The sequence below is a fragment of the Xyrauchen texanus genome, chromosome 36 (genome assembly GCF_025860055.1).
Source record: "Xyrauchen texanus isolate HMW12.3.18 chromosome 36, RBS_HiC_50CHRs, whole genome shotgun sequence".
In the NCBI taxonomy this organism is placed as follows: Eukaryota; Metazoa; Chordata; class Actinopteri; order Cypriniformes; family Catostomidae; genus Xyrauchen; species Xyrauchen texanus.
The window spans coordinates 2,951,219-2,978,718 of NC_068311.1; the positions used below are offsets into that span (position 1 = coordinate 2,951,219).

The 27,500-nt window shown below is 39.5% G+C and overlaps 1 protein-coding gene across 1 annotated transcript in view; it reads left to right on the forward strand.

Moving 5' to 3' along the window:
- The window catches only part of LOC127629610 (cytoplasmic dynein 2 heavy chain 1), a 143,137-nt gene that overhangs the window by 53,591 nt on the left and 62,046 nt on the right, over positions 1-27,500 (forward strand). Inside the window, 26 exon segments of the mRNA XM_052106733.1 lie at positions 1-160; positions 1,879-2,102; positions 2,481-2,590; positions 5,297-5,496; positions 6,177-6,305; positions 6,307-6,442; positions 9,495-9,702; positions 9,929-10,058; positions 11,994-12,149; positions 12,527-12,786; positions 16,505-16,751; positions 16,848-16,999; positions 17,319-17,463; positions 17,554-17,656; positions 19,350-19,511; positions 19,606-19,727; positions 21,509-21,757; positions 21,827-21,935; positions 22,133-22,246; positions 22,458-22,600; positions 22,694-22,772; positions 23,052-23,212; positions 26,529-26,666; positions 26,751-26,864; positions 26,962-27,122; positions 27,216-27,339. The exon segment at positions 1-160 is cut by the window's left edge and continues 23 nt beyond it. Of these exon segments, the coding sequence (XP_051962693.1) occupies positions 1-160; positions 1,879-2,102; positions 2,481-2,590; positions 5,297-5,496; positions 6,177-6,305; positions 6,307-6,442; positions 9,495-9,702; positions 9,929-10,058; positions 11,994-12,149; positions 12,527-12,786; positions 16,505-16,751; positions 16,848-16,999; positions 17,319-17,463; positions 17,554-17,656; positions 19,350-19,511; positions 19,606-19,727; positions 21,509-21,757; positions 21,827-21,935; positions 22,133-22,246; positions 22,458-22,600; positions 22,694-22,772; positions 23,052-23,212; positions 26,529-26,666; positions 26,751-26,864; positions 26,962-27,122; positions 27,216-27,339 (4,036 nt within the window).

Sequence of the window (27,500 nt, forward strand, 5' to 3'; positions counted from 1 at the left end):
CCGCATCTTTGTGGGTCTGGTGAAGTGTGGAGCGTGGGGTTGTTTTGATGAATTTAATCGTCTAGAGGAGGCTGTGCTCTCAGCTGTATCAATGCAGATACAAGCCATCCAGAACTCGCTCAAGAATCAGAATACCACCTGCCAACTGCTCAGTAAAGAGGCAAGACACTCGCACACACTTTAGCTTTTTTATATGATTAATTGATGAATCGAAGAAATAATCAAAGATTAATTGATTATCAAAATAATCGTTAGTTGCACACCTAATCCTAACTAAAATGTAAATAAATTGATTAGTTGAAATAATAGATTAATCGATAATCAAACTAATCGTTAGTTACTGCCCTAATCCTAAATTAAATGTAACCTCATAAGTGACAATTTTTTAATTAATCGAATAATCGAAGATTAATCGATTATCATTATAATCGTTAGTTGCAGCCCTAATCCTAATTTAAATGTAACCTCTTAAATTACAAAAAAATTATTCATCGAATAATAGATTAATTGATTATCAAAATAATTATTAGTTGCAGACCTAATCCTAACTAAAATGTAAATAAATCGATTAGTTAAAATAATAGATTAATCGATAATCAAACTAATCGTTAGTTACTGCCCTAATCCTAACTAAAATGTAACCTCATAAGTGACAAAAAAATTATTAATCGAATAATAGATTAATCGATTATCAAAATAATGATTAGTTGCAGACCTAATCCTAACTAAAATGTAACCTCATAAGTGACGAATTTTTTATTAATGGAATAATAGAAGATTAATCAATTATTAAAATAATCGTTAGACGCAGCCGTAATCCTAAAATGTATTCATCGAATAATCGAAGATTAATCGATAATCAAAATAATCGTTAGTTACTGCCCTAATCCTAACTAAAATGTAACCTCATAAGTGACCAATTTTTAATTAATCGAATAATAGAAGATTAATCGATTATTAAAATAATCGTTAGTCGCAGCCGTAATCCTAAAATGTATTCATCGAATAATCGAAGATTAATCGATTATCAAAATAATCGTTAGTCGCAGCCGTAATCCTAAAATGTATTCATCGAATAATCGAAGATTAATCGATTATCAAAATAATCGTTAGTCGCAGCCGTAATCCTAAAATGTATTCATCGAATAATCGAAGATTAATCGATTATCAAAATAATCGTTAGTCGCAGCCGTAATCCTAAAATGTATTCATCGAATAATCGAAGATTAATCGATTATCAAAATAATCGTTAGTCGCAGCCCTAATCCTAATTTAAATGTAACCCCTCAAATAACAAAATACATTTTATCGAATAATCGAAGATTAATCGATTATCAAAATAATCGTTAGTTGCAGCCCTAATCCTAATTTAAATGTAACCTCTTAAATGACAAAAAAAATTTATTAATCGAAGATTAATCGATTATCAAAATAATCGTTCGTGGCAGCCCTAATCCTAACTAAAATGCTACCTCATAAATGGCTGAAAGAGAGACTAAAGACACATTAGTTTCCAATAGATTTTTATATTTGCATGTTGCTAAAATAAAGTGAAACTGTAATAGTCATACAAATACATTGCACCAACAAATACTGGGCAAGTCTATTTCAAATTAAACAAACTCGACATGTCCATCATCTTAGATGAAAGTTTTCATGGAGCTTGTCGCGATTAACTCTGAGATTGCCTTATATGCGAAAGACACATGAGAATTCATAGACTGCAGCATCATTTTAATACCTAGCTTTAGTAGCCATGTTAGGTCTTTGTGCCTGGGGCATGTTTGTGATGCCATAAAATACTGTCACAGTAGGGTGTGAAACCGCTCTTTAGTCTCAAATGTTGACAGAGGAAAGACAGTCTGTTTGTGTTTACAGGTGGAGCTGGACCCAAACTCGGGTGTCTTTATAACCCTAAACCCAGCAGGTAAAGGATACGGAGGGCGGCAGAAGTTGCCAGATAATCTGAAGCAGCTATTCCGTCCGGTTGCGATGACGAGTCCTGATAACGAGCTCATCGCCGAAGTCATTCTGTACTCAGAGGGATTTAAGGAAGGAAAGGCGCTCGGGCGGAAACTCGTAGCCATATTCAATCTGTCCAGGTAGCGACAGGAGCGTGTGTGTTAACTTGTGCATACACCGATCAGCCACAACATTGAAATCACAACTATTGTGAGATGCAGGTTGGTGCTGTTTTGACTGGCATGAGGGGGACCTACACAATATTAGGCAGGTGGTTTTAGTACTGTGGCTGATGGTTTAAATGTGCAGTTTTTACAGATGTGTTTTTCACCTGTGATAACTTTATCCTACATTGAAAGTGTCCAGAAAAGTGACATCAAATGTCTTATGTCTGACACATTTTGGAATGCAACAACAAAATCAAGTTTGCATCGCAATGAGCAGTTGCATTCACGTACTCGAATAGTCTAGTGTGTATCTTTGCATATGTTTATGTGTAAGTATCTGTGTGTGTGCAGGGAGTTGTTGACACCACAGCAACATTATGATTGGGGTTTACGTGCGCTGAAGACGGTATTGAGAGGCTGTGGGAGTTTACTTCAGTTACAGAGACAAAACAACAATCACAGTAAGAGAATTTCCTATTTGCTCAGTATCAATAATCAGGTATCATAAAGGTGCAATATGTTACATTTTTAACGTAATATTCGCCTTTTTTGGCAATGTGTGAACGGCTTGTAACGCAACTTAAAAAATTAGCCCTCCCCGGACTTCATAGGTTGCCTATTAATCCTCTGGGGTCAACGGATGCACCGTCGCGTCCTGCTGGTTATTTTCATCATTACAGCTGAAACAACTTAAAATACTCCATCATTTTTGGGCATACAGATAAGTGTAAGACATCATTAGAGACTATAAAGGGTCTGCTTTTATTTGTGTATACTTACAATAACAACAAAACCGTGTGCTTTTGTAAAATAAAGAAAATAAAAAGGGTGATCTTTCAGCAGTCTCTGTGTAAACGAGCATATTTCTGAAACATGTCACAAAAATGAACTGAAACTCCGCGAATACTTATCACACAAACATGAAACATATGTCTAAAGAAAGCTTAAAATGTCTACTTTTAAATATAACAATTCACATTTAAAACAAATATTCTCCTGCAATGTAATCTGTTTAAACAAAGCGATATACGGTTTTCCTGGCTCAGCTTCATTATCTGTAATGTGATCCACCCACCAGCAGAGCGCGCCAGAACTTATAAAACACGCAGAACTTTTCTGCGTGTTTTATAAACTCCTGAATGTAAGGATGAGTTAACATTTTCCTCAGAAGAAGAGTGGGACTCCAATGAATGTTTGTATTTTGAAGATAGACTTGATCCAGCTGAGGATACAATTTCAGAAGAGTAAGTAATTTAGTTTTCATTAGCTGACATGCTATTTTATATAAACGTACATAATTTACTAGTGGGACTGTTTAAAGACAAGATTCAGAGTATTGACATTTGAAATATGTCCTAATAGGCAAGTTTTAGTTACATTGAAATGCTGTTTCTGCTAAAGCAGGTATTTAAATTGTATGCTGTATGATATATAATATGATATATAATATGATATAAAAATAGTATGAATGTTTAGATTATATTTTATCTAGTGTTTATGCTGCCTCATTATCATCGACAAAGCTTGTGCTTGCAAATATCTGTTCAGGTTAAATTAGTAAAATGCACTTTAAATATGCCCATATTAGAAAAGCATCATATTATAATGATTTCTGAAGGATCATGTGACACTGAAGACTGCAGTAATGATGCTGAAAATTCAGCTTTGATCACAAATTGCCTTTTACAATATATTCAAAGAGAAAACTGTTCTTTTAAATTGTAAAAATAGTTCTCACAATGTTTTTACTGTATTTTGGATTAAATAAATCCAGTCTTGGTGAGTCTTGGTAGGTCTAAAATTAAATTTTAAAATTTAAAAAAAAAAATTCAAAAACCATGCATAAACGTTATTTTCTCAAAAATACAAACATGTACACACATGTACTCACATATTATTGTAGCCCATTTTGTGTTAAATACAGTGTTATCCGACTTTAGCCATTAATGTGTTTTTAAGCAACTGATAAAAGCACAAATGTCAAGGCATGTCAAAACTTCTCCAGGGCCCAAAACACCCTTAGATCCCAGAGGGTTAAAGCATGTAGACTGATTTTCATGTGAAGGGAGCGGGTGATTTTTGCCTGGAAAATCCAAAGAATATGATGTTTATGTGCACTCCTGAGAGCCTCAGTGCTTCTCTTCCGCTATTCAACAGCGACAACAAACTGCAACACTAGGTAACGTTATCTTAGAGAAGAATCCAGCTAATGTCCGGCTCACAGCACAACACCAAATCCTACACAAACTATCATGATTAGCTATCCACTGAATCCCGTCTGGCTAAGCGGAAACGTGGGCGAGCGAAAACTAGAGTGAACATCGGCAGGGCTTTTGATTCCTGGAGGGACCTTCATTTCTTTTTGGGGATCAAAACCGACCCTGAATTGGCGTTCTTCTTATTGGACGGGTAAACTTGCATAACTGCAAAGCATGTGAAATATAGTGCCATAAGGATTGATCTGTGTCATTTGAGCTAAACTACAATAACACATGAAATGAACGCTAGACAATGTTCAAGATAATGCAAAAAGCTCCATTCATAGTGTAACGTAACAGAAAATATATACAATCTATTATTATAAAACAATAGTGTATCGATGTATCAAAATGACTGATTATAATACTGAACTGTGTCAACATATTTATAATGTACAGTCTATGTTATAAACAGCTACTGTCATCATCCACCAAATTTAGCTAACAGCTATTGATAAAGCTGGCTAGCTTGCTAACGTCAACATAGGCTGTCGTATAAATGCAGTCAATGTATCATGCAAAGAAAAGTGATTACTTCAAACTACAGTTTTGCATAGTCAGACCGATATCCACACTTTGGATCTGTTCCAGCACTGGAGAGTCAAATATAATATGCAGTCTCAAAGTTTCTAGAAAAACAATCATAACTGTGTCTTTTTAATTATGCTACCTCATCTGTCAGCATGATGCTGGTTAATCACATTCAGCATTTTTGTTCGTTACGTCATTGTTTTGGTCGATGCTCACTTGCATCCCTATGGAGTGTGTGCACGAGCACGAGCAACAGGTAGCTGCTGCAGTTCACTTAACGGCCACAGGTGTCACTAATAACAAGGGTTTCTGATTCTTTCATACTGCACCTTTTATTAATAAACTGTTTAAACTCTCTCTCTTTCTCTCTCTGTGCAGTAAAGGAGAACGGGTTAGTGGTTCAGGCATTGAGGCTAAACACTATGTCAAAATTGACGTTTGCTGACAACTCTCGGTTTGACGCTTTGGTCAGAGATGTGTTTCCTGGAGTCGACTTACAAGATGTGGAGTATGAGGCACTCAAATCTGCCCTGCTGGCTGTTTATGAAGAAGCACGCTTGGAAACCATACCCAGCCAGGTAGAAACTATACCCTACAACTTACAGTACATACTAAACTCAACAAACTGCACCGAAGGACCAACTTTGTATACCCTACGACTTTTCTTTCACACTCTACACACTATACCTTGCATCCTGCACTCGTTATACATGCTGAAACAGTGTTGCAGTCTACATTCTACACTTTGTACCCTACAACCTATTCTCTACACATTGTGGCCTGTAGACATACCCTACATACTACTAAATTCAACACCTACACACTATGGGCTCTGTTTTCAGGGCCGTGCTAGGCTTGGCACAATGCACAATAACCGTGCGCAGTGTCTTGTCCAATTTTCATGAGTGCGCTAATTCTAAGTGCTATTTTAGCAGCACGTAAGTGGGCGTGGGTGGGAGTGCTTGCGCTATCTGTGGGTGAATGCACGCAAAATGTGGGTATATTGTATTTCGCCAACCCACTAACTCACTAAAAAAACGAACTTTCATGTCCATGCCCACTGACTTTGTATTATGTTTTGCATAGCGCTGTGCTTAAGACGTAGCTGTCTTAAAATTGGTTCCTATATCTTACGTTTTATACCCTACATACTGCAGGCAGTAATACACTACACTTCACGCCCTTCACACTGTACCCTGCACCTTGCATACTAAACTAAACTTTTGAAGTGTGTGTGTGTGTGTGTGTGTGTATGCAGTTAAAGAAGGCTCTGGAGCTGTATGAGCAGCTCAGGCAGCGGATGGGTGTGGTGGTTGTTGGGCCTAGCGGGGCAGGGAAGTCCACTTTGTGGAGAATGTTGCGTGCTGCACTGGGCAGGATGGGTCGGTGTGGTGAAGCAGTACACTATGAATCCTAAAGCTATGCCACGACAACAGCTACTGGGACACATCGACATGGACACAAGAGAGTGGTCTGATGGAGTACTGACATCATCTGCACGACAGATGGTGCGAGAACCACATGGTGAGGAAATGCTACATTTGCTAAGACAAAATACACACACCAAACACCAATTAGACTCAACAAACACACAAAATAAATATCAAATACACATACTAAACGCCATAAAAGCTCAGTGAACATCAAATACAAAAAACAAACACAAACAAAATACACCAAATAAGCTTGTTAAATACTAAACACACAACAAATACCAAATACACATATTAAACACCGTATATGGTAAACTCAACTGATATCAGATACACACAACAAACATCAAATACACATGCCAAACACTACACGCACACAATTAATACTAAATACTCACAACAAACATCAAATACACACACAGAACACCATACATGCTCAAAGAACACCAAATACACATATTAAACACCATATTTGGTAAACTCAACAAATATCAAATACATGTGCAAAACACTACACACACACACAACGAATACTAAACACACATAACCATCAAATGCACATACTGAACACCATACATGCTCACAGAACACCAAAAAATACAAAATACACCAAATACACATATTAATCACCATATATAGTAAACTCAACACATATCAAATACACATACCTAACACTACCCACACACAACGAATACTAAACACACATAACCATCAAATGCACATACTGAACACCATACATGCTCACAGAACACCAAAAAATACAAAATACACCAAATACACATATTAATCACCATATATAGTAAACTCAACACACATCAAATACACATACAGAACACCATACATGCTCAAAGAACACCAAATACACACAAAACAACACTCAAAATACACATATTAAACCCATATATGGTAAGCTCATCAAACATCAAATAAACACAACAAACATAAAAATGCACATGCTAAACACCTTACATGTGAAACAAATACCAACAAACATAAAATACACATGCCAAACACCACACACACAACGACTACTAAACACTCACAGCAAACATCAAATACACACACAGAACAACATACACACCCAAAGAACACCAAATACACACAACATACACCAAATACACATATTAAACACTATATATGCTAAACTCAACACATCAAATACACACAATATACACCAAATACACATATTAAACACTATATATGCTAAACTCATCAAATAGCAATTAAACACAACAAACATAAAAATACACACGCTAAACACTTTACAAACACAACAACTACCAAATACACAACAAATACCAAATACACATACTAAACACCTTACATGTGAAACAAATACCAAATACACATACTAAACACCTTACATGTGAAACAAATACACATACTAAACACCTTACATGTGAAACAAATACACATACTAAACACCTTACATGTGAAACAAATACCAAATACACATACTAAACACCTTACATGTGAAACAAATACCAAATACACATACTAAACACCTTACATGTGAAACAAATACCAAATACACATACTAAACACCTTACATGTGAAACAAATACCAAATACACATACTAAACACCTTACATGTGAAACAAATACCAAATACACATACTAAACACCTTACATGTGAAACAAATACCAAATACACATACTAAACACCTTACATGTGAAACAAATACCAATACACATACTAAACACCTTACATGTGAAACAAATACCAAATACACATACTAAACACCTTACATGTGAAACAAATACCAAATACACATACTAAACACCTTACATGTGAAACAAATACCAAATACACATACTAAACACCTTACATGTGAAACAAATACCAAATACACATACTAAACACCTTACATGTGAAACAAATACCAAATACACATACTAAACACCTTACATGTGAAACAAATACCAAATACACATACTAAACACCTTACATGTGAAACAAATACCAAATACACATACTAAACACCTTACATGTGAAACAAATACCAAATACACATACTAAACACCTTACATGTGAAACAAATACCAAATACACATACTAAACACCTTACATGTGAAACAAATACCAAATACACATACTAAACACCTTACATGTGAAACAAATACACATACTAAACACCTTACATGTGAAACAAATACACATACTAAACACCTTACATGTGAAACAAATACCAAATACACATACTAAACACCTTACATGTGAAACAAATACACATACTAAACACCTTACATGTGAAACAAATACCAAATACACATACTAAACACCTTACATGTGAAACAAATACACATACTAAACACCTTACATGTGAAACAAATACCAAATACACACAACAAACATAAAATACAAATACCTAACACTACCCACACAACGACTACTAAACATGTACAACAAACATCAAATACACATACAGAACAACATACACACCCAAAGAACACCAAATACAAACAACATACACCAAATACACATAATAAACACTATATATGGTAATTTTATCAAATAGCAAATAAGCACAACAAACATAAACACATACTAAATACTATACACTGAATGAACACCAAATAGACAAAACAAACACCAAATACAAATAATAAACACCATACACGCACAACAAAGACCATATACACAAAACGAATACACACAACAAACACCAAACTATCTCAACAAACACCAAATATACAACAAACACACACAACAAATATCAGATACAGATACTAAACACCATACAAGCTCAATGAACACAAAATACACAAAACAAACATCAAACACACATTTTAAATGCCATAAACTGTACACTGAACATATATCAATTACACATACTAAACACTTTACATGCGCAATAAATACTATATACACACAACAAATGCACTTAACCAACACCAAATAGACACATTAAAACATCAAATATACACAACAAACATATTTATGACTAACATGATCTACAGTACATTAAATACATCAGCAATTGTTTGTTTCCTGGGAATCAAACCGATGACATTAGCATGGCTAGTGTCATGCTTTACCTATTAAGCTAAGGGAACACACATCTACATGGTCAACAGACAAATAAACACACTATAAAATAAATCAATCCATCCATCTCTCCATCTCTCTCTCTTTCTCTCAGAGGTCAGCTCATGGATAATCTGTGATGGAGACATTGATCCAGAGTGGATCGAGTCGTTAAACTCTGTGCTGGATGATAATCGTTTACTCACCATGCCCAGCGGAGAGAGGATTCAGTTCGGCCCCAACGTCAACTTCCTGTTTGAGACTCACGATCTGAGCTGCGCCTCTCCTGCTACCATTTCCCGCATGGGCATGATCTTCCTCAGGTACCGTTCTTAAACATCACACAGCCAGTCCTAAAGCAGCCAATTCAACACCTTTTTTTTCCCTGCATGACTGTAATCTTCCTTTGGTACCACCCCTAAACACAACAAAACCATTTGTCCAGCTTTACTAAACCCAAAGCAGCTGATCACACGGATTCATCCTGCCATTCCCAAATGAACATGTCGTACCTCAGGTACATGAGCTATGACTGTGTGTTTGTTGTAGTGATGAAGACACTGATGTAGGCTCTCTGGTAAAGTCGTGGCTGAAGAGAGAAGATGAAGACATCAGAATGAATCTGGAGAACTGGCTCAATGATTATTTCCACAGAGCGTTAGACTGGGTTCTCAAACAGGTACTGTACCTGGGCAACACACCTACACAGTGTGCCACAGCAGAAGAAGTTTGCAATCAGAATTGAATAAGATAAGAGAGAAAGACAAGGTGCTGAGAAATGATACATGGACAATAAATAGAAAACATATAAAAAATAAAAATCTGTCATTGTTGTTCCAAAACGTTTTTCTTTATTCCGTAGTGAACAAAAGCAGATGTCTGGCAGAATGTCAGCCTCAGTCACTATTCGCTATCACTGTATGGAAAAAAAGAAGTAATGAAAGTGAATGGTGACTGAGAATTACAAACTGCCTTACATCTGCTTTTGAATTCCTTGCAAGAAAGAAAGTCATACGGGTTTGGAACAACGTGGGTGTGAGTAAATGATGACAGAAATGCCATTTTTGAGTGAACTATCCCTTTAACCCTCTTGGGTCATTTTTGACCCATTTTGATTTTGTATCTTTCATAAAAATTGGTATCCTTTATCTGAGAGTTACAAGACTCGGTGATTTTTCCTCCTCTAGCTATCTAAACACACCAAAAATCTGCACTTGGTTCGATAAGTTTAATTGATCGTGAAAAAAACAAAAAAGCGACACTTGTGGTGTTCGGGTCAAAATTGACCCTGTATAAGAAATGAATGGCAAATACTAAAATACAGAGATTTGGGGGGCCAGGGTAGCTTAGCGAGTATTGACACTTACCATCACACCTGGAGTCACAAGTTCTAATCCAGTGCGTGCTGAGTGACTCCAGCCAGTCTCCTAAGCAACCAAATTGGCCCGGTTGCTAGGGAGGGTAGAGTCACATGGGGTAACCTCCTCGTGGTCGCTATAATGTGGTTCTCGCTCTCAGTGGGGCGCGTGGTGAGTCGTGCGTGGATGCCGCGGGGAATAGCGTGAAGCCTCCACACGCACTACGTCTCCACGGTAACGCACTCAACAAGTCACGTGATAAGATGCGCGGATTGATGGACTCAGATGCGGAGGCAACTGAGATTCGCCTCACCCGGATTGAGGCGAGTCACTACGCCACCACAAGGACTTAAGAGCGCATTGGGAATTGTGCACCCCCTCCCCAAACTCCACCCCTAAACCTAACATCACACAAACATGTGCACATCTCTAGATTTGAAGATCAACATCATCTGACCCAATTATTTGTATTATTATTAATATTATTTAGCAGATGAGGACGTTTGGCCCTCACAAGTGTAGACAAACCTGTCTATATATACCAAACATACAACACAGGTCGATGTCTGACCCCTGTGTGACAACGTTTATTCTGGATTTCTGATGTTTAAATTAAACGACGGGGAACACAATAATGACTCTTTGTGTCAGATTTGACTGTAGCAACATGGTCAGGTTTGATTGGAGCGTCATTGCAAAATCTGACACTTCAACACAAGTAGTTTAGACAAAAATGCTCCAATTTGACAATATATTTGATAAGCCTTAATATATGTCCAATGCATAAGTTTTCAGCCAATGCATGGATCACTGGAGCATCTACTGAACATAGTGATTTCACGTAATTGTTGTTTTTTATTCCAGTAGATGTCACTAGAGACCCCCAATGTATGACACATTGTGTTTTTTGACACTCTTTCAATTCACTGAAATTAAGTTTAAACATTTTTTTTTTAATATTTTACAAAATCCCCTTAAACATTCACAACTTTAGCCTTTTTACATATCTTTAAAAAAATAATATCAAATATTACACATGTATGTTCGGGTCATTTTTGAGTGTGGCTCACAAACGAACAACGCACAAGGGTTCAATCCAGTTCATATGATATTGTGTACTTAATACAAATGGTGTTTTCATTTTAATAAATTGTTATTGTTAGCAACATTGGAGTATATTAATAATACTATAGCAAATGATGTAGTTTGGACTAGCACACACTCACTGTGTATCACTTCTCTTTCTCTCTCCGCAGAATGATTTTGTGGTGGACACCAGTCTGGTTGGCACGGTGATGAACGGTTTGTCTCATCTGAGAGGGGTGAGAGAGAGAGGACAGTTTGTTGTGGGACTCATCCGCGGTTTGGGAGGAAATCTCACCCTGAAATGCCGTCAGGAGTTTGCCAAGGAGGTCAGAGCCACACCGCTTTATGGGAAATGTAATTTCACGCCTGCTTGGCTTTACCGCCCATCGATAAATTTAAGACCCACTCCCAGCTCAGATTAATGCTGATGTCCAGTCATAAATTCAAACTTGAAATTTAAAGAAACAGCAGCGTCTCTGGCAGTACGACTTTGTGCTCTTATATGGTCTAATCAGGGGCCATATTGTACAATTTATTACAACTTTGTAGTGTCATTTTTACCAGAAGTCCACTTATAATGATAGACGGTTTCTAGCATCACAAATCGTGTTATTGTTGATCCACGTTTTCTATGTTATGGGGACCCAGTAAGTGTTTTTTAAAATGCTGATGTTGTTGTATCATATTCTGAATGTGTGTTTAGTTAATGAGTTGGGCGAGAGAAAGCCCTCCTGACCCCCGGAAGCCTCTGGACACATACTATGACCCCACGTCCGGTCGTCTGTGCGTCTACGAGCTGCAGCGAGGGGAAGGTGTGTGTGTGGAGGATCTCAGCAACCCTCACAATCTGCCAGTCATACACACACCTGACATGCAGCGTGGACTTGACCTCTTCACCCCATGGCTCTCGTCCAATCACAAACAGCCGTTCCTGCTGGTGGGACCAGTGGGATGTGGGAAGGGGTATGACACACTTAATCACACTTACATCAAAGGTGCACACTTTTTAGAACCGGGGGATGGGGTGGGGGGTGTACAGTGTGAAGAATTGACATGTTTCCATTGATCATGGTATAAATATTGGTCAGTGTCACGGCACACTTTTTTGCGACCTGGAGTTGCAAATTTGAATCCAGGTACTGAGTGACTCCAGTCAGGCCTCCTAAGCAACCAAATTGGCCCGGTTGCTAGGGAGGGTAGAGTCACATGGGCTAACCTCCTCGTGGTCACTATAATGTGGTTCTCGCTCTCGGTGGGGCGTGTGGTGAGTTGTGCGTGGATGCCGCGGAGAATAGCGTGAAGCCTCCACACGTGCTACGTCTCCGCGGTAACGCGCTCAACAAGTCACGTGATGAGATGCACGGGTCGACAGTCTCAGACGCGGAGGCAACTGAGATTTGTTCTCCGCCACCCGGATTGAGGCGAGTCACTACGCCACCACAAGGACTTCTAATGCATCGTCGTCGCTTTAGGAATTGGGGAGAAAACAAAAAAACAACCCACGGCACACCACTGTCCCACACATCCATCGTCATTAGTTTTCCATGGTTTCTGTCTGTTTTAGTAGCGTGAACTCGTAATGTTTGAAATTCGGCTATGCAATAATGCAAGTAACATCAGTATGTGGTATAATGAGGTCACTGATGCCAAGAGCGCTAATTGGAAAATGAAAAACTAACAAATTTGTGTCTTTTCCAGTTTGTAGATTTGTTCTTGCAAATTAATTATTGCAACGGCACAGCAAATACATTATTTATTTACTGTATTTTCCGAAATAAAGTCACATCTGACTGTAAGTCGCACCGGGTCAAAATCACGTTGTTGATAGAGAGAAAAAAAACACATAAGTCGCACTGACAGAGGTTGGATCTGGCAGGCACTTTGACCCGAGATCAGCCGCCCGGCCTCCATTCACTGGTTCATTTATATTTACATTTATGCATATGGCAGACGCTTTTATCCAAAACTTATTACAGGGACAATCCCCCCCGGAGCAACCTGGAGTTCATTGCTCAAGGACACAATGGTGGTGGCTGTGGGGATCAAACCAGCCACATCTTTTCATAACCCCCCAACATTTATATCATGATCAATGGAAACATGTAAGTGCTTCATGTTGCAACCCCCCCCCACCCCCCCAATGTTCAAGACAAATCTACGCCCTTGCCCGCAGTTGTGGTCTTGACCGGTCTTGAAATAAAATCCCGAGTCCTCTTTGTCTGAGACCGAGACAAGACCGATTAAAAATGCTCGAGTACTACAACACTGGGTGGCAAACAGGATGCAGAATTGTATTTGAATGTAGGAAAGTACAGTATAAATGTGTGTATGACTTTATTTCATCTGCTGAACAAAAACGAAGAATAAGAATATCTCAGCTCTGTAGGTCCATACAATGCAAGTGAATGGTGGCCAGAACTTTGAAGCTCCAAAAGCACATAAAGGCAGCACAAAAGTAATCCATATGACTCCAGAGGTGATATGATAGGTGTGGGATCCTTTTTTTTATACTATAAATCTCCACTTTCACTTTCACATTCTTCTTCTTTTTGTTGTTGCCGATTCAAGTTGTTCGTGCATATCGCCACTTACTGGGCAGGGAGCAGAATTTATAGTAAAAATAGACTTAAATATTGAACTGTTTCTCACCCACGGCTATCATATCACTTCTGAAGACATGGATTAAACCACTGGGGTTGTATGGATTACTTTTATGCTGCCTTTATGTGCTTTTGGTGATTCAAAGTTCTGGCCACCATTCACTTGCATTGTATGGACCTACAGAGCTGAAATATTCTAAAAATCTTCACTTTTGTTCAGCAGAAGAAAGCAAGTCATACACATCTGGGAGTAAATGATGAGAGAATTTCTTTTTTGGTTGAACTGTCCCTTTAAGCAATAAGCCACAAGAAGCTGCGCATTGTATTGATGTGACCACAGTAAAGGAGTGTTGAGCACAAAATGAAGTGAAGAAGTTGAGTTTTAAATTATAAATTGAATTTTTCAGTATAAATGACCCTTAAACAGGCTGTCATACCCACAACATATAACACATGATATGTGTAATACATGTTTCAAATACCACCTATACACATTTGTAGTAAGTAATATAGTTATGCAGTATATATATTTCATTTTATAGAACAGATTTCATTTCCCAGAATGCTCTAGTCAATATATATTTTTATTTGACTAAAGAGAAATATTTAAAGCAAAAATATATTCTTCATTTCAGGTAATAAATGAACATTATTAAAAAAAATAATTGTGTAATTATTTAGATTTTGTCACAAAACTGGACAAAATCATGATTAATGATATTCTCTGATGTGTGACTGTAGTTCATCAAATCTTGAGATTATTCAAATTCTAATTCAACATAATGTGTGTGTGTGTGTGTGTGTGTGTGCGTGTATCTGTGTGTGTGTGGGCGTGCATCTGTGTGTGCGCGTGTGTGTGTGTGTGTGTGCATCTCTCTGTGTGTGTGCATCTGTGTGTCTGTCTGTGTGTGTGTGTGTGTGTGTGTGTGTGTGTGTGCATCTGTGTGTGTGTGTGTGTGTGTGTGTGCGTGCGTGCATCTGTGTGTGCGTGCGTGCATCTGTGTGTCTGTCTGTCTGTGTGTGTGTGTGCGTCTGTCTGTGCTGTCTGTGTGTGTGTGTGTGTGTGTGTGCGTCTGTCTGTGCGTGTGTGTGTGCGTCTGTCTGTGCGTGTGTGTGCGTCTGTCTGTGTGTGTGCGTGCGTGTGCGTCTGTCTGTGCGTGCGTGTGCGTCTGTCTGTGCGTGTGTGTGCGTCTGTCTGTGTGTGTGTGCGCGCGTGTGTGTGTGTCTGTCTGTCTGTGTGTGTGTGTGTGTGCCTGTGTGTCTGTCTGTGTGTCTGCGTCTGTGTGTGTGCGTCTGTCTGTCTGTCTGTGTGTGTGTGTGTGTGTGCGTCTGTGTGTGTGCGTCTGTCTGTCTGTGTGTGTGTGTGCCTCTGTCTGTCTGTCTGTGTGTGTGTGTGTGCCTCTGTCTGTCTGTCTGTCTGTGTGTGTGCGTCTGTCTGTCTGTGTGTGTGTGTGTGCCTCTGTCTGTCTGTCTGTGTGTGTGTGTGTGTGTGCGTCTGTGTGTGTGCGTCTGTCTGTCTGTGTGTGTGTGTGTGTGCCTCTGTCTGTCTGTCTGTGTGTGTGTGTGTGTCTGTCTGTCTGTGTGTGTGCGTCTGTCTGTCTGTGTGTGTGTGTGCCTCTGTCTGTCTGTGTGTGTGCGCCTGTCTGTGTGTGTGTGTGCGTCTGTGTGTGTGCGTCTGTCTGTCTGTGTGTGTGTGTGCCTCTGTCTGTCTGTCTGTCTGTGTGTGTGTGTGTGTGTGTGCCTCTGTCTGTCTGTGTGTGTGCGCCTGTCTGTGTGTGTGTCGTGTGTGTGTGTCTGTCTGTCTGTGTGTGTGTGCCTCTGTCTGTCTGTCTGTGTGTGTGTGTGTGTGCCTCTGTCTGTCTGTGTGTGTGCGCCTGTCTGTGTGTGTGTGCGTCTGTGTGTGTGCGTCTGTCTGTCTGTGTGTGTGTGTGCCTGTCTGTCTGTGTGTGTGTGTGTGTGTGTGTGTGTGCGCCTGTCTGTGTGTGTGTGCGTGTGTGTGTGCATCTGTGTGTGTGCATCTGTGTGTGCATCTGTGTGTGCGTCTGTGTGTGTGTGTGTGTGTTTGTGTGTTTGTGTATTAGCATGCTCCTGCGCTGTGCATTCTCTCAGCTTCGCTCCACTCAGGTCGCTGTGGTTCACTGTAGCGCTCAGACGTCATCCCGTCACGTTCTTCAGAAACTCACACACACGTGTTTGGTGATCAGCTCAAACACGGGCCGCGTGTACCGACCCAAGGACTGTGAGAGACTGGTGCTCTACCTCAAAGACATCAACCTACCCAAACCAGACAAGTGGGGCACCAGCAACCTCATTGCCTTCCTACAACAGGTCAGAACTCACACAGAGAACACTTCTGTACTTGGTACTGCAAAAAAATCAATAAAAGTGCTTCAATCATAAGACCACTTTAAATGAATTTCTCAGGTCTTGACGTATCAGGGCTTCTATGATGAGAATCTGGAGTGGGTGGGGCTTGAAAACATACAAATTGTGGCCTCCATGTCAGCAGGGGGCGCTGTAGGCCGACATCCACTCACATCGCGCTTTACCTCCATCGTACGCATCTGCACCGTTGAGTGAGTACCACATGCACACACAGTCATTTCTGTGAATCAATTCTTTTTAACAGTTCATGTCAATGAAAAATGTTCAATAGGTTCTTTTACATGGTTGCGTCGCGTCATAAATGTACCGTTTTTAGGTCGTTTTTCTTTGTGCTCCATCAAACTGTGTTTTGAATGCAAGAATGTGTTCTCATCTTGTGTCATCTGCCCTCCGTAAGTGTGTTTGTTCGCTGTATAAGCTGCACGTTGTCTATACTGTGAGTTTCACTTACTGCCCCCTGGAGAAAACAGATGGTACTACAAGCTTGAATGGCTCAGATTTCCTTTACAGTTACCCAGACAGAGAGCAGCTGCAGACCATCTATAGTGCGTACCTGAAACCCGTGTTACAGAGGACTCTGGGTAATGATCCCACCTGGAGCTCTGAAGGGAAGATCTACCAGCTCGCCAGCTCATTGGTGCAGGTCTACGATCAGGTCAGATCTAATTCATTCTTTATGAAAAATGGATTGTGATTGTTTGTCAGATGGTCTGTATTGTAAATGTGATGTATGTCTGTGTTTCAGGTGAAGGCGAAGTTCTCAGTAGATGATCACAGTCATTATCTGTTCACTCCATGCATGCTCACACAGTGGGTCCTGAATCTGCTCCGATACGACCTGACCTCAGGTAAACACGGTATTATTAGTGGTGCTCGGCAAAGGCAAGGCATCACTATTGTTCTCTTGCATACTTATTCTTCTTCTTTTTATTATTATTATTCCACACAAAGTTTGGCGCGCTACTCCTCCTGCAGCTTTTGTCACAGACCCCTGAGTGAGGCGTCAAATCGTGCGGCTCATTGAGGAGAGTGCGCTGTATCTTTTCTAAGCGATCAGGTGTACGATGTTCGCACAGCGGACGAAAAAGCGGCCAAAAAAGTCCCATTGACTTAATATTGCTGAATGTTCAGAAATTTAAAACCCACACCTAGCGAAGTGCTAAAACATGCTAAAAACGTGCTAGCATCATGCTAACACATGCTAGCATCACCTAGCGAAGTGCTAAACATGCTAAAAACGTGCTAGCATCATGCTAACACATGCTAGCATCGCCTAGCGAAGTGCTTAAAATATGCTAAAAAGTGCTTAGCATCATGCTTAACACATCTAGAATCAGCCTAGCGAAGTGCTAAATCATGTTAAAAACATGTTAGCATCATGATAACACATGTTAGCATTGCCTAGCGAAGTGTTAAAACATGCTAAAACGTGCTAGCATCATGCTAACACATGCTAGCATCGCCTAGCAAAGTGCTAAAACATGCTAAAAACATGCTATCATCATACTAACACATGCTAGTATCACCTAGCGAAGTGCTAAAACATGCTGAAAACGTGCTAGCATCATGCTAACACATGCTAGCATCGCCTAGCGAAGTGTTAAAATATGCTAAAAAGTGCTAGCATCATGCTAACACATGCTAGCATCGCCTAGCGAAGTGCTAAATCATGCTAAAACGTGTTAGCATCATGATAACACATGTTAGCATTGCCTAGCGAAGTGTTAAATCATGCTAAAAACGTGCTAGCATCATGCTAACACATGCTAGCATCGCCTAGCAAAGTGCTAAAACATGCTAAAAACGTGATAGCAACATGCTTACACATGCTGGCATCGCCTAGTAGTGCTAAAATATGATAAAAATGTGCTAACATTATTGTAACACATGAAAACAACACCTAGCAAAATGCTAACATATTATAAAAACATGCTAGCATCATGCTAACACAAACATAACACCTACGTGCTACCATCATGAAAAACACATGATAGAAACATTCTATTACCATTTTTTTAGTGCTTAGCAACAAGTTATAAAATGCTATTTGATGAGTTTTGCCACGGCAAGCACCACTCACAATTTCTTCAGGTAATGTACCTATCTAGTTAATAGCTATAACTCAATCTAGTTAAAGTATGGAGGGTGATGTACTGAGCCTGGAACATTCCTTTAAAGCTATAGCAGACTTATTTGCTAAAACTAGTCCCATACCTAACAGCACAATGTCAAACACAATGTAATAAGGTGAGTCATTAATTAGGAACTTCAATAATAGGGGCTGTTCACACCAAACACATTTTCTGCCGTCTGCGCTGTTTTATAGTCATTGTTATATAACAGTATAGATTAAAATAACACAGTATAAAAACATTGTAAAACAGCTTTAAGTGTTCTTAAATATTATATGCATAGGTACATTAATGAATACAATATATATACATAATTATTATGAGCTTACAGAATGCAGATGTCTATTGGAGGTCCCCACCATTATATAATGCATGACATGTTTTTTTCTGCATGTTTGTGTGCATGCAGGTAAATCGGCGGTAGAATCAGTTTTAGAGGTGGTGGCGTATGAAGCTCGCCGTCTGTTCAGGGACCGAATTGTGTCCTCTAAAGATCACAATGTGTTTGATAACATCCTGTCGTCCGTTATCAGAGGAGACTGGGGCTCAGACGCCCTCGATAACATGACAGGTAATATAAACACACACACCAATATACATGTGAATTTAAATTCTGGTTGTTTGGATAATTTAATTGTTACTTTTGTTGTTGTGATATGTCACAGATGCATACTTTGTGACGTGGGGTGCGTCTCATGAGGGGCGGTCCCCTGGTCAGCCCCTCCCACCGCATGGCAAACCGCTCGGACGTCTAAACGCCAGTGACCTGAGTGAGATTATACACAAGGTCAGACAGGAGTGTCAAAACCAATCATAGTTTCAGGAATACATTTAAGATGCATTTTCAAAACATCACTATTACTGTTGCTCATAATTAGGGTTAGTACATTAAACAAACTCCTAACCTTAAGTATTACATTCATTGTTTTGAATGTTACCTCAACTCATGCGGCTTGTTACAGAGTGATGTGCTCGTTTCTGTATGATCGGACTGACAACTTTACGTACAGTTACAAAGAGTGATTCTCACGAAACCTGTCAAGGAAATGTCCTGGTCACACTTTAAGGGGTAGTTCACTCAAAAATTAATATTCATTGATAATTTACTCACCCTCATGCCATCTTGGATGTATATGATTTATGAACTCTTTTGAAGATTTGTTGGAACAGATCCAGGCTCAGCAGGTCCTTAGAATGGGAGTGGATGGTGATTAGATATTTGTAGGTCTAAAAAGCACAGATGGTCAGTATAAAAGTAATCCCTCCTATCTCCAGCTGTGACATTAATGTCTTCTAAGGATAATCGAACACTTTGTGTGCAAAAAAGAACAATATTTAAGTACTTGTTAACTATTTAAGATCGCTTCCAGTCAGGCGTTGACAAATGGCCGAATTTACACGAGTGCTCCCGTGACGTAAGCGCGATGGGGCACTTTTTTTCCGCACACAAAGTGAATGTCATATACATCTCAGATGGCATGAGGGTAAGTCAATTGTCAGCTAATTTTTTTTTTGGGTGAACTATTCCTTTAACACCAAATTAATAAAAAAAAAAAAAGGAAATATGATTTTTATAAAGAAAATGATTTGTTTTTTTGTTGTTGCATTTTGACACCATTTTTTGACGACAGTGGCATCATGGTGTAGTTGGGGCTTGAACCTCTGACCTTCTGGTCTGTAACTCAGTAACCCAGAGCCTTGACCACCAAGCCACCACTGCCCCTTGAATGGCATATTTTAGTGGCATACCCAAAATTAAAGGCTTGTAACTTATTTTAGATAAATCTTTTAAAAATTTTAAAGATATAGATTAGGATAAATTCTGAGATTCTCAGCCTAAGAAAAATCACTAAACATACTTAAGCCAAAAATGTACGTTTTTTTTTCTTATTTGACATATATCTTAGGGTGTAAATAAGGTACATTAAAAAAAACTGCTATTATTTTGTTCACAATCCTATCACCTGCAACTGAGTAATATTTTGTTGATAGGACAAAGCAATCAAAAGTTATAGCATTAGAAAAATAATTAATCATAGTGTCCAAAAACGTCTCCAAACAAATAAAACATAACAATTGTACATAATAACTAATTAAACATGCAAATATAACAGCGACTAAAGGTTTGCGCTCTCTCCAAAGCATGCAGGTGCAATGAACGAGATCTCATTGAGTTTCATTCTGTGCCATTTGAGTCATCAATAAGTCTGTATCATGTTCTTGGCGCCATCTCCTGGTGGCCATATGTAATTACAGTGTACGATCCTCTCTGCCCGTATTTGGATGACTTCCACCTCTGGTTGCAGTGATCTGAATCCTAATATGATTGGTTTAGCGTTCCATGATGATGGACAACGTACTAAATCATTTTCGAAATATCAATGACAAAAATATTTTTTGTTTCATGTGATTTTGGAGTAAAATAGGACCAGGCATTTTCTTAACATGTTTCGTGAGAATCACCCACTAAACATGTGATCACATATATTCAGGTAAATTTGTGTTTTTGCATTTAAAAATGCACATTATGACTACATTTCACTGCTTTCTTGTCACCTGTCCCTTTAGGGAATCGTTCTGTATGGTCGTGATAACCGTGAGCTGGACATCTTGTTGTTTCCGGAGGTTTTAGACTACATGTCTCGAGTGGACCGCGTTCTGAGCTCTCCAGGCGGGTCGCTGTTGCTGGCGGGTCGTGGCGGCGTGGGGCGGCGTACGGCTACCTACGTGGTCAGCCACATGCATGGAGCCTCTCTCTTCACGCCCAAAATCTCCCGCTCATACTCGCTGAAACACTTCAAAACTGACCTCAAAACTGTGAGTGTCTGACTGTATCTTTACGAGCCAATCAAATGAGACTCTTGCTAACCCTTTCTCTTTCTCTAGGTGATGCAATTAGCCGGTGTGGAAGGGCAGCAGGTTGTTTTATTGTTGGAAGATCATCAGTTTGTTCATCCGTCCTTCTTGGAGATGGTGAACAGTCTGTTGTCTTCAGGTCAGTTCAAACTTCAAACCTTGTACCAACTTTAGATCATTCATGGACCACAAAAGAGGGTCACTCCGCGCCAACACAACTAGCTCACAAAAGATGACATGGGCTAACAAGAGGATGCGAGACAATTGCGAGACAATTTGTGCCCTAAAGTTTAATACTTAGGTTTGAAAGTGTGTATTTATTCATGCGTGTTACAGGTGAGGTTCCAGGTGTGTACTCCACTGAAGAGTTGGAGCCTCTGTTATCATCTCTGAAAGATCAAGCGTCCCAGGATGGATTTACCGGTCCAGTTCTCAACTATTTCTCCCACCGTGAGTAAACACAAACAAAAACACACACATGCACATTTGTTTTCCATGTTTGTGGGGACTTGCCATTGGCTTCTGCATGTGTACATTTTATAAAGACATAATTTTTTATTAAGATGTTTTGCTCATTGCTCAGTTTACTTTCCTTATGTGGACATTTGATTACACACATTGTAGGCAAAACTTGTGTGTGTGTGTGTGTGTGTGTGTACAGGCGTTCAGCAGAACCTCCATGTGGTTTTAATCATGGACTGCACTAATGAACACTTCACCATTAACTGTGAGAGTAACCCCGCCCTCTACAGGAAGTGCTGCGTACAGTGGATGGACGGTTGGTCTGACAGCAGTATGAAGAAGGTGAAGAAAGGCATAAGTCATCATTAGAGACAGATATAGATATTTAATTCATTTAGCAGAAGACAGGAAGTTTCACTTCTCATGGTTCTTTAGATTCCAGAGATGCTGCTGTCACGGATGGAAGGAGAGGACGAGAAGAACGGACAGACACAGAAGAAGAAGAAGAAATCTGGTATGAAAGAGCTTGAGCTGGTGTGTGTGTGTGTGTGTGTGTGTATGTGTATGTGTGTGTGTGTATGTGTGTGTGTGTGTGTGTGTTTGCTTGCACAGTTTACTCTAAAACTTCAATTAAAAAATATAGTTCATTTATTCTGTTCAGACTACAAAATACGTAATAGATTTATGGATATGTTTAGAAATCAGATTTAGGCTGCCAGTGTGAACACGCTGTGTGTGAATGAGTAAAACGATTTTTTGTGGTTTGACTGCTTTCTGATTGGTTGTTTTTAAGCGTCTGTCCATGCAGACCTCTATCGGTCCTTCCTGATGATCCACGAGTCGTGTCGGGAGTTTGGAGCCACACCGAGTCAGTACCTGCGTTTTCTGCATGTGTATCAGTCCATCTACAGCTTGAAACGAAAGGAACTGACCCAGAAACAGCAACACCTGCAGGTGACCCCTTCACCACTGAGTACTGAAGTTCACTGTTATGCCAAAGGTGCATTCGTATTATAAAATGGACAGTTCAGACTGGCAATGGGGTACATTTATGCTAATACACTATATTACTTGGTGGCATGATAAAAGGCATGATCCTAAATGCATGTTTTAATTATTGATGGGGTTCTTCACTTCATTAGATTAGATTGAACTTTATTGTCATTATGCGCAGGACAAGTACAGAGCCAATGAAACGCAGCAGCATCTAATCAGTGCAAATGGAAATATAGGATACAAATAAATGTGGGTAAATTGTAAATCAGGTACATTTGAAGATAGTGTGAATGATCATAGTAGTGCAGAGACATGGTATGAGGAAAATGTGCTAAATATTTGTATTTATAATTCTATATATAAGCAAGTAACTTATAGTGATATATTATACAGGACTGTGTGTGTTTATATATATATATAAATAAGATAACATAGATAATATATGCAAGTAAATAATATGTACGCACAAATCTAAATATATCATAGTAGTTATGTCGTGCACAACACCCCTTTACTGTGATAAAATCTAGAATTGGGTAAAAATATTGATTTTGTTTTTCTGATGTGTCGTGAGATTCGTTAGAACGATCTCAATATTGATACTTAAATCCCAAGATCGGTCTTTTACTCTATGTGCAACCCTCTGCGATTCGAATAAATCACTCGCACGTTCGATAATATTTCACTCTATGTGATTACAAATATCTGTGCTTAGCCACTGCCTGGTAAATATTTAGTCAAGGAAAGGAGGAGGCGAGAACCGGCTTGACGATATAAATAATAGTTTAATGGCAAACTTAAAGCCCATGGTGCAGGTTAAACACCACTGTCGATTAATGGGTAGATAAAGCAGTCAAGATATGGATATAAAGTTAGAAATGTCTCCAAAATGGTGTTAAAGTCCAGTTTTTGTAGTTTTTGGTTAGAAAGCGGTTATTTTTTACGCGATTCGCGATGGCGTCACATGAGGTAGATGCGGTGGAATGTAGCCTCAGCCGTTCTCAGCTACTTGAACTAATTCTAGCAGACTAGCACTGACTACTATGGTGTCTAACTGGGATGAGGAAGAACAAATATGAAAAAGGGTCAGCAAAATGCAAATGAGTGTAGTGGTGAAATAAGAGGTGGGTATACTATGAATACTTAGAACAGTGATTCGCAAGCACATTGAGTGTACAAGCACACTGCAGGAGTACATGGAAACATTTAATCATTTATTTTCAACTTGGAAGTACTGAGAATTATTTACTTATCATCTTTGAAATTCCAAGAAGATAAGTAAATATTCCCAGTCATTTCATAAGTCCATCAATAAAGTGGGACATGTGTGCTACAACTAACGTTAGTTTCCCAGTGGAAACAATAACCTATGGCACAGCCATAAAGCTTTCATGATGATATGGACTATTACTTCAGGGCAATTTTGTTATTATTCAAATTTTTATTCGTGAATCACGAAATATGCTCTTCTAATGTCAGAGTGATCGTGCTTGTAAGTTAGTGGAGGCTGTGTCAAAGGGAACACGGTATACAAAATACACACAGAGCTAGCTAACACGCAGCTTGTAAACATTAACGTTAGCATGATGCTTACCGTGGCAATTTCTCGCTTGCGGCAGACGGTGTCTCTCGACCTCGGGACGGGGCAAGCAGAGATGTTTGCGTTCACAGACGGCACGGCGGTAGGAAGTAATTTAGCACTCCTCTCACTCTTTAATCCAAGTGAGACCATTTTAGCATCCCCTGAGTGGTAATCCTCCTCTTTGAAATCGCGCTGCATATTCTCGAGTAGGCGGTGACAGAGCTAGCTGAAAAATCTGCCCGCCTAATCTTCACAAACTGCACCCAGCTTCGGAAGATCCCTTTGTCCTTGGGGAAGGAATGGACCCTATGTCCAGTTTTGCTGGAGTTCTTGCACCCGCCACAAACACAGTAATAAACCATTTTGACTAACGTTATTTATGATCTACTCTTTATCTATCTCTAAGCTATCTGTTTTGCTATGCTATCTCTCACTATCTATGCTATTCTATCTATCTATCTATCTATCTATCTATCTATCTATCTATCTATCTATCTATCTATCTATCTATCTATCTATCTATCTATCTATCTATCTATCTATCTACTTACTTATAAATCTGTCACTGTCACTCTTTCACTAGTTAGCTACTCCTCGTCTCACTCTCCCTCAATTGTAAGGCGGGCCGTGGGCTTTCTTCTGTCGTCCAACAGTCAGCGAGTACCTCATGTGACGTCATGGAATGCATTGTGGGAGAAATAAGAATAATCGCTAAGCTGTAGCTAAAAGCTAACATATCACCTAATTTTCCAGTATTATATTTCTTTTTTGTAGTACCCTACAACATCAAATACAATGGATAACTGTTTAAATGTTTATTACCAACTAGAAAATTGCCAAAAAAAAAACAAAAAAAAACCCTGCACCATGGGCTTTAAACAAAAGACAAACACACACATGACGGACATGTCCCAAAACTATCTCTCTCTCTCTCTCTCTCTCTCTCTCTCTCTCTCTCTCTCTCTCTCTCTCTCTCTCTCTCTCTCTCTCTCTCTCTCTCTCTCTCTCTCTCTCTCTCTCTCTCCTCCGCAGTCGGCCTTTATACGCAGAGGCTTGATTAGCCTAATACGGGACCGGGTGTGTAGACTCACGAACTGGCCCCGCCCTCCGCCCTGCCACAGTTTCTTTCCGCGTATACAGACGCAATCCATTTGTCATTGATTTAATATTCTTTCTTTTCTATACAATCAGATGTTGATTAAAAACTATTAAAAATGTAAATGTTTCATTCTAATCACGCATAGCACAGATGAGCTAAAAAGATGCGCTCGCTCTCTGATGTCTGTAGTCTTAAAGAGACAGTACCTATTTAGCAAGTGTTCAAAATATCAATTGAAATACTTGTAAATAGTACAAATTATGCATGTGAATAATAAACATGTGGGGGGAAAAATATATATATATATATTAAAGTGTGGAAAATGGATTTTTTTTAATTAATATTATTGTACCTTGAAGGTTAGAATGTCCCTTTAAAATTAACAGCATTAGCGAAGAGAGAGTTTTTTTTCATATGTAAGCAAAATGGACATTGTAACCGAAATATTCCCATATGAATCAGAATGAAATCAGACCAGGAAATCGGTATCAATACCCACCCCTAAGCAATGCACAGCCTCTAGTGGCTTTTTGCTTAAATGATTTGGAACGTGCTAGCTGAAACTGATCATTGGCTCTGTCATGTGACTTAAGGCGGGTGTGGCCAAGCTGAATGAAGCGAAGGCATTGGTGGATGAGCTGAAGAGGCGGGCGGCCGAGCAGAGCAGCTTGCTGAAGACCAAACAAGCTGAAGCGGATGCAGCTCTGCAGGAGATCACCTTCTCAATGCAGGTCTGTGTTGAAGGAATGTGCGTAAAGAAGCACGTGCACTGCAGGTGTGTATGTCTCTGAATGTGTGTTTGCGGTGTGCTTCAGAATGCTAGCGACCAGAAGACAGAGATGGAGAAGATCAAAGAGAGAATGGCAAACGAGGTCTCCAAGATCGAAGAGCGGAAGAAGAAAATTGACGAGGAGCTCAGAGAGGTCCAGGTGAGCACACCTGTTGTGGTCACATGGTCTGGTCTTGATCACGCAAGCACGTCTGTTCTGATTGCCTTTCCACACCTGATGTTTTGTGTGTTCTTAGCCGCTAGTTGATGAGGCGAAGCAAGCAGTGGGGAACATTAAACCAGAGTCCCTGTCTGAGATCCGCTCCCTGCGCATGCCGCCCGATGTCATCAGAGATATCCTGGAGGGAGTGCTGAGACTTATGGGAATATTTGACACTTCCTGGGTCAGCATGAAGAGGTGAGAGAGACGTAGAACGAGGTCATTTGCATCCGTTTAAAACCATTTAATGAATTGAATATTGAAGAGCTGATGGAGTGTTTAAAACTGCAGTTTCTTAGCCAAGAGAGGAGTGCGGGAGGACATCGTAACATTTGACGTACGAAACATCTCTCATGAAATCCGGCAGAGCGTTGAAGAGCTGCTGCATAGAAACAAGGCATCGTTTGACCCCAAGGTCAGACACACACACACACACATCCCAACTATAAGCCACGTACATTTGACATTTTTGCAAAACTACTTTGGTGAATCTCAAGAACATGTCCAAGTCATATTTCATACATCAAAAACAAGAATTAAGAATTGCCTTGTGCATATAAGAGGCCTATTTTTTAG